Source organism: Delphinus delphis, chromosome 1 (assembly GCF_949987515.2).
Source record: "Delphinus delphis chromosome 1, mDelDel1.2, whole genome shotgun sequence".
Lineage (NCBI taxonomy): Eukaryota > Metazoa > Chordata > Mammalia > Artiodactyla > Delphinidae > Delphinus > Delphinus delphis.
The window spans coordinates 27,996,679-28,009,343 of record NC_082683.1 but is presented as its reverse complement, the minus strand read 5'-3'; the positions used below and the strand labels follow the sequence as shown (position 1 = coordinate 28,009,343).

Sequence of the window (12,665 nt, the reverse complement as noted above, 5' to 3'; positions counted from 1 at the left end):
ACCACCCACAAAGAGAAAACCTACTATAGGAATAGCAGGCCAAGAAAACTAGGGTACGAACTACCTTCACCCCAGATCACTTGTAGGGCAGAGATTCCATGCTAGGAAAGGCAAGTTGAGGAGATCAGAAGCTCACACCATGCCCATCATTCAGAAAAGTAGTAACTCAAAGAGGGTAGAGGCAGTTCATAAGAAAAGAAAGCCCTAAAGCTCTCCCCAAAGGAACTGACATTATTTGAAATAGAGTGTGGAAAAGTTCAAACCTAAGGGTGCTCTGGAAAACAACAGTTCCTCTTAACTAAGACCCTGTTTATGTGATTCCAAAGTCTATGCTTACCCATAATACTACACTATCATGAATAAGGAAATTAAATGAAGCATTCAGAGTATGGTATTATCAACTACCTTCTCTTTGCCATAACTTGTTAAGTTGATGAAAATACCTAACCCACAGGGATATCGTGAGAACTCAATTGGGCAGCGAATATAAGCAACCAAACACAACACCTATAAAATAGAAGGCACTTAATTAATGTAACCAGATCCCACATTACTTTCCCCTAGGAAAAATTAAATGAAGAAAGCACAAGGAACACACCTGTCTGGCATTCTTTGTTTTGGGTATGTGGTTTGCAAGAAGTGGCCTTGGTCTGTGTGATGGGTTTGCACAATAAAGCTTTATTCTTCAAAAGTCTTGGAGGCTGGGAAGGTGGCAGTTTGAGGGCATCTGTTTGTGTACTTGCCTAGTAAAAAAAAATAAGTCAGAAACCAAAAGCTTATCATTAATTACAAGAAACATTATAAATATTATATTTCAAAATATAATTTCAAAAGAAATACTATATTGGAATTACTTGGAAGACACAGAATATAAATATTCAACTAAATATGTAAGGAATATAATATTCCTGAAATATCAATAAAGGAATATTTTGATAACTATATATTGACCCTGAATGTATCTAATTACCAGTTCTGTTTACCAAGAAAAATGCTGTTTGTATTGTGACATACTGTTGATCAATAACAATGGTGGGGCTTCCCTGGTGGCACAGTGGTTGGGGGTCCGCCTGCCGATGCAGGGGACACGGGTTCGTGCCCCGGTCCGGGGGGATCCCGCGTGGCGCGGAGTGGCTGGGCCCGTGCGCCATGGCCGCTGAGCCTGCGCGTCTGGAGCCTGTGCTCTGCAGCGGGAGGGGCCGCGGCAGTGGGAGGCCCGCGAACCGCAAAAAAAACAAATAAATAAATAACAATGGTGGTTGAGCTTAAAATGAGAACTGTTGTTTCTTGACTGAGTTAAGTCTTAAAAGAATTAGTTTCAGGCTTCCCTGGTGGCGCAGTGGTTGGGAGTCCGCCTGCCGATGCAGGGGACACGGGCTCGTGCCCCAATCCGGGAAAATCCCACATGCCCCGGAGCGGCTGGGCCCGTGCGCCATGGCCGCTGAGCCTGCGCATCCGGAGCCTGTGCTCCACAACGGGCGAGGCCACAACAGTGAGAGGCCCGCGTACCGCAAAAAAAAAAAAAAAAAAAATAACTAGAATAGGATCACTTATGATCATTTAAGTTACCTGAAAAAAGATGACATGAAAATTATCCCAGAGACCAGGAAACACTTTAAAAATGCCACTGTTCTAGTCATAAGTTTTTCTCATTATTTTTTTCTTTTTTTAAGAGACAAAGCACAAAAATATTGTTTTTTTTTTTAAAAAAAGAATGCTTATTTACAGCATAATCTACACTGAGTGGGAAATAAACTATATTTTATAAGTACTTTATTTACAGTCTATGTTACAAAATGCCCCTCAAACCTTTTATGCCTGAATTCTGTACAATTTACTTTAATTCTGTACAATTAAAAAATAACAAAAAAAAAAAAAAAAAATAACAAAAACCTTCAGTAACTATTATATAGTTACTATTATATAGATACCAAGCATTCAAAGAAATTAAAGTACATAAAAGACCTAACTAAATAACCAGAAAATCCTGTTCCTGAACTCATGCAATTTGTTTTATATAACAAACAAAAAATAAAGGAGGGCAAATCAGCTTAGACATATTCATACTGCATAAAAAGGGAAAAGACAGTGGCAATACCAATAAAAATAATAAAACTTACATCCCCAATGATTTTCGCTGTTACTGTTGGAACTGCACCTGATATAAATAAAAACATATAATGTAGGATCTTATTATTTAAACATTAGTATTAAAAGCTGATATTTGGAAAAAACACACAAAGTTTCATAATAAAAACATGTATTATCTTACTTTAATTCAGGGGAAGAGTAACACCTAAAGCCTAATATGAGAAAAAGAGATCTGGAAACTACAAAAACACTGTTTAATGCCATAGCGGCACATAGTGAGCCACCATTCCTAATATGAATGTGACAAACACATGAAAATGAACACTGACAAAAAAGAGTAGAGAAGCCTTATATTCAACCTCAAAAAGGCTAGATAAATGCTTTCAAATCAAGTCATACCTTGTAAGACACTGTTAGAATTCACTGTGGGCTGAGCAGCAGGAGCACTGGCTAATGATACTACATTAGCTATAACTGGAGTTGAATCTTTTCTGTGAGATGGGGGCCCTGATGAAGCAGCTGGCACCATGGAAACACTTCCTGATTAAAATAAACAAAAATAAGAAAATCTCATGTAATTTATATGCACATACACAGAACCAACATTTCAAGAAGGTTAAACAATGCTTTTAGGTTAGAGTAAATTCTGTTGGAGCCAAGTGTCACTTCAGGATTAACTGGATTTTTTTCTGTTTTTTAATTAGTGAACCTTTAAAGTATTCCATGTACCTTCTCTTGCCTAACTATGCATGTGGTATATTTAAAAGGCTATGTGATTTAGATTCTATGTTCTTTCTCTCAAATCCTTTTCTAAGGAAGTCAAGATGTATATCTTCAATTATAAAACATTAACTGCTATTCTTCCCCATAAAGTTCTTACAGAGTTTATTTGACTCAACATGCTCAGGGAAAACTAAAAGAACTCGTTTTTACAGGGCATTAATCTAAGGTGTTAAACAAAAAGAGATCTAAATGTTAATGTCATTTGAATAGAATGAAATTTACGTTTCATGAAATTATTGACAACTACTTAATGTTCTCAACTTGTAGAACAGTAGTTAGTCCCTGGCATTGACCAAAGACTAAAGTTTAATTTTACCTGCATTATTTTGTGAAGGTGGGTCACACATACTTTGCTGATTACAGAACATCAAGATACAAAGCAGGTTACAGAAATGTTTCATTTCTCCCCGCCATTTCAAGGACTCACTGAGCTTACCCTGTCGCTTACAACCATCACATTTGGCCATCTGAAAAAGAAACAGAAGATAGTAAAGAAGTAAAAAACAAACTGTCTATGGTCTGATGGAATAAAAGCAGGCCACAGGTTAACAAGTGAGGAAATTTACTTAGAATTTAGATCACAAAAATGAAGGTTAACTATCCTGGGGGGAGGGGCAATATAGAGGTAGGGGACTAAGAGGTACAAACAATTATGTATAAAATAAGTTATAAGGATATATTGTACAACACAGGGAATACAGTCAATATTTTATAATAACTATAAATGAAGTATAACCTTTAAAAAATGTGAATCACTATATTGTATACCTGTTAACTTATATAATATCATACCTCAACTATAATTCAGTTTTTTAAAAAATGAAGGTTAACGATCCTAAATTTGGAAATAATTACTTACCTATCTACTATTTTGTACAACATTAAAAAAGGTCACATTATAGAGATGCCAATAAATAGTAATTTTAAAATAAGTGAAATGGAAATAGACCGATCTTCCTTAAAGACATCAGAACACAATTCATTTTAGTTAATAAATGAATATAATTTTAAATATTTTAATGTTTTAAGACTGATATGTCTTCTACAAGGAAATTAAAAACAAATGTAACTTCAGTGACATTAAAGTCTTTTTAAAATCTTATATTAATACTAGAGGAGAACAGAATACATTTAATACTTAAGTTTTAAATCATTAATTGTCCTTCACACTATTTGAAAGAAAAAAAGAAGGGAAAAATATGCCCTGACTTGAAAAACCCAGGAATGTGAATTATATTTACCTGATAGAACAGAACTGTATATTTGGACATGCACTCTTCACAACAAAACTCTTCTACTTTCCCCCCTAAATTATTCTGTACCAATTTGGGAGATGTCTGTAAACAATAACTGCACATTTTACAGTGATTTCCCCAGCGTTTTGCCAAGTCATGTTTATAAAGCAATTTGCAACCTAAAAAAATCAGAGAAGATAAAATTAACATTAGGGAGAAATAATAAGTATCTACATCTTTAATTTAAATGTCCTACAACAAAGTTTGCACATTTGGGTTCTCACCAATTAGTAGATCAAGAGGTCAATTTAGAGGATTAATACTATCATTTTCTGTTTTTAAACGAAGTAAGACAGCAGAGCAAATATTACAGTGCATCATATATGGTAAAAATCAGTTTTGTTTCATGAAACTTTTGTTTTATTTGGGTATGTGAACATACACTGGGTCACAATGTAAAATGTATGTCTTGTTTGTGTCGTGGTCAAAAGGTTTGAAAGCCACTAGCCTAGGAGGCTAATCCTGCATGGTTTTAGAGTAAAACAAAACATTCTAACCTTATAGTCATCTAAATAAGGAAGACACTGATTCACATATTCAGATCATTTATATTCAGAAACATAATGGATGTTTAAAACAATAAAAGTATTATCTTAGGATGCTACCAAAATTTAAGCAGTTCCCTTTAGAAATAAATACAAGAACTAAAGGATCCCTATCAACCTAATAACTAACATTAAATGTTTTTCACATCACCACCATTTTTTGCTATACACATTGAGGAGATTTTTCTTCATTTTAACATCTATATAATATGAAGAATTAGATCAGAAAAGAGAGAACCAAGTATAAACAAAACAAAAAAGTTTTGGTGTTATACACAAAAGATAAAATAAACTTACACAGTGACAGCTTAAATCATCAACTACTTTTGAAACAACAAACATGCTCAGTAGGTAAGATAATCTTCTATCTTTACCTTCACTACAGAATGACTTGTCAGCACCTGAGAATCGCACAGTCTCCTTTACAATTTTCTCAATTTTACAATATTCACACATTGCCATTAAATTATTTATTTTCTTATATTCATCAGAACAATTTTTGCCACAGAACTGAAACATTTTACCCTGCAAAGAAATAATCATTAAGTACTAATTAAACATTTGGTTTATCTTGTGGAAATCTTTATCCCTCTTATTTTCAAAACAAATAGTGTATTTCTGAAAGGTGAAAAGCCAGAAATAAGTTTACAGATAGACCAGTTTATACTCGAACCCTCTATCATGCTCCTTTACTCTACCTTATAATCAAGAAGTTCTGGTTTTGTGGCAAAGAGACGGTTACAGTGCTGACACTTGAGTTTTACAACACTTCGTGCAAACCCAACATGTTGGGATTGGGCAGCAAGACGCTGGAGACCAGCTGCAGCAGAGCTACTGATGGAGGTGGGAGAAACAGCAGAGGTGTTACCGCCTCCTGCTGACACTGTTGAACCTGTAGGGATGCTTACAATTACTTGGCCCTGAGACAAGGGCACCACTGAAGAATTCATTCCTGCTGGTTTGTTGAACAAATTCTGAAAGAAGAAACAAACAAAAAGATCAATCTACTCATTTGTTCAAACAAGAAGGTACTGAATACCTACCTATGTCAAGCACAGTTCTAGGCACTTAACATATATTTGTGAAAAGGCAAACATCCCTGCCTTTGAGCAGCTTATAGCTGAATGGGGGGAGTGATATTTATATTAAAAAATGAAATAATTTAATAATATTCTTTAAAAATAATATCCTCCCAATAGATAATCTAGGTAATAACAGTACCATTTAATTTCACAGAAGGCAATTAAATAACATGCCTCCAAAAATAGGATGGACCAAAGAACCCTAGTTTAAAAAGACTGAGGTAGAAATTTAGGCAATCCAGGCACTTAGTACCACCTAATAAGTTTACTTTACTATCACAGGCAACTAACTGGAGAAAAGGAAGAGTCCTGAAGCCATACCTGGAAAGCTACCACACAACTGTAGCTGCAGAAGTTGCGAATACTTCCATCTGACATGGCTAGGTGATACTGAGGGATTGCTGAGGTTTTGCAACTGTTACACTGAACTTGTACACCTTAGCAAATCAAAATAAAAGCTAATGAGTAATACAAATGTAAACAAATGTATGAGAAAATAAGTATTATATGATACATGAAAATTCAAGAGCCAAGTCAAGTTGCAGGAACTGAAATTAAACTTAGTTACCTCACATATAGACAAAAACTAACAACGTCAAAAATATTTCTGTTTATTTAAAGTTGTCACAGTCTACACCCTGAAACTAAAAAATAAATGAATCTTGAAATAAATCAGGTGTAGATAAAGAAAATACATTTTAAAAGCCATAAATTCTTTTGGTAAGAAAGAATGCACAAATAGGCCCAACTAAATAAACATAAAATAAGCAATCAAGAGGTGATATTTTACAACACAGATCTGAAGTATTTTAAATTTGCGTTAAAAATCAACTAAATTTGGACAAAAATCTGCGCTATAACAACAAAGCAATAACCATAAGTTATTCAACTATTATATTTATAAAGTTTATGAAACCAGTATTACCTGCAGAAGTAACCATTTTAACTCTGTAAGCAGATAAGCAATTAACAGAACAGAAAAGCTCTGTCTTTCCCAAGCTATTGGTATTTTCAATCATTTCTGCTGAGGATCTCAATGATTTGCAAAGCGCACATGGTGTAATTTTGGCTGATTTCTATTAAGAGAATAAAATAACATTCATTTTTACCAAGTTACAAGTAAAAGCATAATTCTTTGAAATGTTTATACTTAACACTGTTGAAATATTTTAAATTAGTGGCTTCCAAACTTTTATGATTACAATCCTCAGTAAGAAATAAATTTTACAAAGTGACCCAGTAACACATACTTCTGAGGTTTTGTGTTTGTGTATTAAACATGTATGTATATAAAACTGAAAGGTTTTATAAAACAATATATATCATGATAACATGTGATGCACTTTGATATTTTTCCACTCTACTCTACTTCATTAAAAAATATGTTGGGCACAACCTAGCAATTAATTTTGGGATCTATTAATTTGTTATAACTATAGTTTTAAACGCACTATTTTAGCCTTCCCCCAAGATAAGGTTACGGGGTTAAGCACAAAATACTATGTATAAAATAAATAAGCTGCAAGAATATATTGTACAAAACCTCCAAACAAACAAAAAAACCCACTATTTAAAAAATTACACAACAGGGAATTCATGCTCTTACACTATTCAAAGAATTGGAAGAACTTCCCACAAAAGGTGCTATATATAGCAGTGAAATGTGAATCCAAGGAAATTAATAAACTTACTAGAAAATTCACACTCAAATATTCTACCACTAATAATAACAAAGCACAGGGACTTCCCTGATGGTCCAGTGGTTAAGACTCCGCGTTTCCACTTCAGGGGGCGTGGGTTCGATCCCTGGTCAGGGAACTAAGATCCCGCATGCCGCGTGGTGCAGCCAAAACAAATAATAACAACAACAAAGCACACTCTAAGCAATAAAGTGGGAGGAAACTTTGCATATCCCAAGTGTCCAAATATAAGCAACGAAAGAGTCTGTTATCTTAAATTTCCACTCAGTGATTTAGTAGCAAATAATGCTAAATACTATTAACATGTCATACATTCAGGATAACTTATAAGGTATATCCAGCACCCATTAAGATAATTTCAAGATCTCTATGTCCTCTTCAACGATAAGTCTGTTATACTTACTATTAAAATAAATACATATTCAAGTGAGCATATTCCTACATTCTGGAATCTCTTCTGTATCTCCAACCCTATTTCTCCTTTCCTCCTCCAACAGGACTGCAAACACAAACTTCATTTATAAGAATTAGGTCAAGAGTTATCTCTGAAACTATCAAGTAGAACTGACCTTGCTTCCACAGTGCCCCTCTACATCCCATAACACTTCTATCCTAACATCTCTACACACTTGTATCTCCCCCAGGGGACATGTAACACCTCAAAACAGGAATCACATCTAATGTTTGTTGAATAAATTTTATATAAGGAAGAAAAGAAAAGTAGCAAAAATGACCATCTTCAATGTTCCAGGTTCTATACTAGGTGCTTTCTCATTCTTACTTCATATAATCCTAAAAACATCCCAGTGACATTGCTAGTATATACCCATTTACAGATAAGAAAATGGACTCGGGGAGTTTAACTGCTTTCCCCAAGGTTAAATTCTATTTGAACAGAAAGTCTGGGAATCAAACCAAGATCTGCTTTACCTCTAAATCCGCGTTCTTTCTCTAAACCACAGTACACACTAATATGTGAAAATTTTAATAGGTATTGGCTAAATTAAAACTAATAAATTTAAAATTAAGGTATTTCAAAATACTTCTCTTATGGAATGTATACCACCTTTCAATGGACTGAATCAAAGTAACTTTTAGAATGTGATACAATATCAGGAAAACTGTCCTTTGTACAAGAATAAAGCTAATGAAGATATTGGGTTTTTCCTCCCCCTTTGAGAACAAAAACAAGGTGTTTCTAAGGAAGAAATAAATAGTAACTAACACTAATCCCTTTTAATGTGCTTGTATATTAACAAGAAATAAATTGAAACACTAGAATGTTTAAAATTACAAAATCATTGCAAAGTTTTAAGAACATTTAAGAGAAATTTCCAAATTAACATTATTAAATTCACCAATTTTGGTTAACTGTATAAAAATTTACTATTCTAAGAAAAAGAATGATCAGCAAATGCAGTGAAACAGGAAAATATTGTAAAACTGAAAATGTAAAAAGTTCTTACTATTCCTTTGGGTTTACCAATTTTAAAATTGAACTTTTGATCAAAATGTACTAACAATATATAAATCTAGTATAAATAAAACTGCCAACATTGCTAATTATTGGAGAAATGCAAATCAAAACAAACCACAGTGAGGTACCACCTCACGCCAGTCAGAATGGCCATCATTAAAAAGTCTACAAATAACAAATGCCAGAGAGGGTATGGAGAAAAGGGAACCCTTCTACACTGTTGGTAGGAACGTAAATTGCAACCACAGTGGTGCAACCACTGTGGAAAACAGTATGGAGGTTCCTCAGAAAACTAAAAGTAGAATTACCACATGATACAGCAATCCCACTCCTGGGCATATATCCAAACAACACTGTAATTCAAAAAGATACATGCACCCCTATGTTCACAGCAGCACTATTAACAATAGCCAAGACACGGAAACAACCTAAATGTCCATCAACAGATGAATGGATAAAGAAGATGTGGTACATATATACAATGGAATACTACTCAGCCATAAAAAAGAATGAAATAATGCCATTTGCAGCAACATGGATGCAGCTAGAGATTATCACACTAAGTGAAGTAAGTCAAAAAGAGAAAGACAAATACCATATGATATCACTTATATGTGGAATCTAAAATCTGACACAAATGAACCTATCTATGAAACAGAAACAGAATGAGGGACATAGAGAATAGATTGGTGATTGCCAAGGGGAATGGGAGTGGGAGAGGGATGGATTGAGAGTTTGGGATTAGCAGAAGCAAAGATTAGAAGGTATACACCAAAATGATGGGACTGGGTAACTCTAAGAGATGCCTAATTTTTTCTTCTTTGTGCTTTTCTGCATTTTCAAAATCTTGTTCAAAAACATTAATCATATTTTAAATAAAATAATCCATACCCTAAAAACATGTATCGATATTTCAAATGCATTAAGAGAAATACAGTCTGCCCTCCATATCCCTGGGTCCCACATCTGCAGATTTAACCAAATGCAGATCGAAAATATTCCAGGAAAAAAATTCCAGAAAATTCCAAAAAGGAAAAGAATTTGCTGCACACTGGCAACTATTTACATGGCATTTACATTGTATTAGGTATTATAAATAATCTAGAGATGATTTAAAGTATGCAGGAGAGCAAGAGGGAAGAGATATGGGAACATATGTATATGTATAACTGATTCACTTTGTTATAAAGCAGAAACTAACACACCATTGTAAAGTAATTATACCCCAATAAAGATGTTAAAAAAAAATAAAATTAAAAAAAATAAAATAAAAATAAAGTATGCAGGAGAATGTGTGTAGGTTATATACAATTACTACACCATTTTATATAAGGGACTTGAGCACTCTCAGATTTTGATATCCTCAGGGTTCCTGGAACCAATTCCCCATGGATACTGAGGTACAACTGCATATGGTACTTATAAAACTCTATAACAAGAGTTTTTTAACACACATGCATTTGAAAAATACTATTTACATGCAAAAAATATTAATTAAGCTAATAACAAGAAATTAATATTTTTGTGACATTTTCATAAATAATTTCTATCAAAAAAATTCAATCCTTCTGGAAGGAACAAAGACGTCAGGATTAAATATGGTCATGTACCTGCTTATATGCTGTGACACACGTGGAACTACAAAACTTCTTAGCCTGTCCCTCTATCTGGAGCATGTGGCATTGTCCAGAGCCACTGTAGCAGTAACCCCCACAGTTTTCACAACAGTTCATGGTGAGGTTGTTAGCAGAGCGAAACTTAGAAAAGCAGGCATCACTGCAAAGTTTATGTACCACATTCTGGTAATTAACTTCATGTCGAATCTAGGAATTATAAAGTAATAACTTAGAAACAACAAGCAAAGACCATCAAAAGCTGCCCTTTAAGCACAAATATCAGACTCCTTCCCCCACTAAAGTAAAAAGATAACTTACAACAGCATTCTTCTGACACATGCTGCATTTGGTTGAAATGCTATTCGTATTTATGGTAACAACAGGTTTTCTTTTCAGTTCATATGTTGACAAACATGACTGACTACAAAAATCTTTACTAGTGGTGGTATTTTCAAACTGGGCACTGATCACATCCTTTGGATTTAAAATGTCTCTAAAAATGACAACAAAGATAAAATAAGCCATAGTATAATTCATTTTTTTCCTTTTTGTCAACTAAAAATATCAAATAAAACAAAGGCAATTAAAAGTGTAGGGAAAGGGCATTGGTATTTAAATCTGAAAACCTGGGTTTTCTTGAATAAAGTGATAAATCACTTTGATCCTCAACCTCTGTTGTATAAAATGAAACTAATACACGGCTTAGTTCATAGAACTGTTGTGAGGATTAGTACACTATGTTTCAAGATTAAAAAGATATACATCAAACATTTATCATTCACTATCTCTAGTAGGTAGGATTATAGAAGATTTTCATTTTCTTCCTTAGGCTCTCCTATATGTTCAAAAATACTCTTTAACATTACACTTGAAAAATTTTAAAGCCACTATCTTTTAAAAGTAGGAATACATTTCAAACTACACAGTGCATATTCTAGCATGATTATATAAAATTGAACATTTCCAGATCTAAATAATTCAATCTGTAAGCATTAGCAGTAAAAGACAATGAAGATTAAAACCCTAAGGATTAAGACTCCCTACCACTCCACCCCTTATCCCACTCCCAAATTACTCTTCCTACATAGTAGTTTATCGCTTAAGTACAAACCATTTTAAAAACCAATTTAAAAAATACCTTGATGAAATTCTGTAAACAATGTCTCTCTCCCATGAGTATACACTCACATAATATTTAGTAAATAAATTGTTATATTCACTCTTACATTTTAAACAGATTATACTAATATAGTACTTTTTAGAAAATATTACAAATATCTCTGCTTCAAAAAAAAGATAATAGCAAATATAGTGGGACTCATCACAAGGAGCACCTGATATTATACTATGCTGTAATATACAACATCACACCTCATCTTCAATACTTAGTAGCTTGAGAGTGCTCTATTACCTGCATTTTTTTTTTTGGTCTTTCCAGCTACTTTTTATTGGGTTTTAATCTATTTCATTTATAAGGGTATTTAATAAGCAGTTACCTTGAGCCAGGGACTAGCCCAGCCCTATGTCAAGATATGGTACAAGCCCTCAAGCAGCTCACAGTATACTGGGACAAATAGACAAATGATATATAAAATACCATAAAAGAAGCATTCTTAATATAAAAAAGTAAAATAATTTTGAAAAATGTATTTATATACATAAAATGTACTATAGAAATAGAAATGAAGAAACAATTATTTCAGACAAGATGTGACATGAAAAGCTACCCAAAAGGTGGTATTTTAGCTGGACCTTAAATAGATGTTTTCTAGAAGGCTAAGGAGATAAAAGTTGGAGAACAGCGTGGATCAAGGCAATAGAATCATAAAAGTAGCTACTTCTCACTACTCTCAGTATGCTTAACATCCAACTGCATTACATTTTATTGTAACAGATTACATCTTATCAGAATGAGAAGGAGCAATCTCATTTCAGATAGTAAAAATTCAGATGGTACAGACAATCCTGAAACAGTTACCTCTCTTACTGCCATTATTATCAAGAAAACTGATCTTTCTAACAGTATTAACAAAAGTACCCTCCAAGTTACCTCTTTTAAAGTGTAGGATTTGAAAC

The 12,665-nt window shown here is 33.6% G+C and overlaps 1 protein-coding gene across 2 annotated transcripts in view; it reads right to left on the bottom strand.

Moving 5' to 3' along the window:
• Nucleotides 1-12,665, bottom strand: part of ZMYM4 (zinc finger MYM-type containing 4) — a 174,644-nt gene that overhangs the window by 38,466 nt on the left and 123,513 nt on the right. For both annotated transcript variants that reach the window (XM_060019103.1, XM_060019111.1), the window contains 11 exons: nucleotides 10,908-11,082; nucleotides 10,584-10,796; nucleotides 6,722-6,872; nucleotides 6,118-6,233; nucleotides 5,413-5,688; nucleotides 5,089-5,239; nucleotides 4,116-4,288; nucleotides 3,191-3,341; nucleotides 2,491-2,631; nucleotides 2,121-2,158; nucleotides 599-743 (listed from right to left, as the gene is read on the bottom strand). In XM_060019103.1, coding sequence (XP_059875086.1) covers nucleotides 599-743; nucleotides 2,121-2,158; nucleotides 2,491-2,631; nucleotides 3,191-3,341; nucleotides 4,116-4,288; nucleotides 5,089-5,239; nucleotides 5,413-5,688; nucleotides 6,118-6,233; nucleotides 6,722-6,872; nucleotides 10,584-10,796; nucleotides 10,908-11,082 — 1,730 coding nt within the window. The remainder of the gene's footprint in view (nucleotides 1-598; nucleotides 744-2,120; nucleotides 2,159-2,490; nucleotides 2,632-3,190; nucleotides 3,342-4,115; nucleotides 4,289-5,088; nucleotides 5,240-5,412; nucleotides 5,689-6,117; nucleotides 6,234-6,721; nucleotides 6,873-10,583; nucleotides 10,797-10,907; nucleotides 11,083-12,665) is intronic.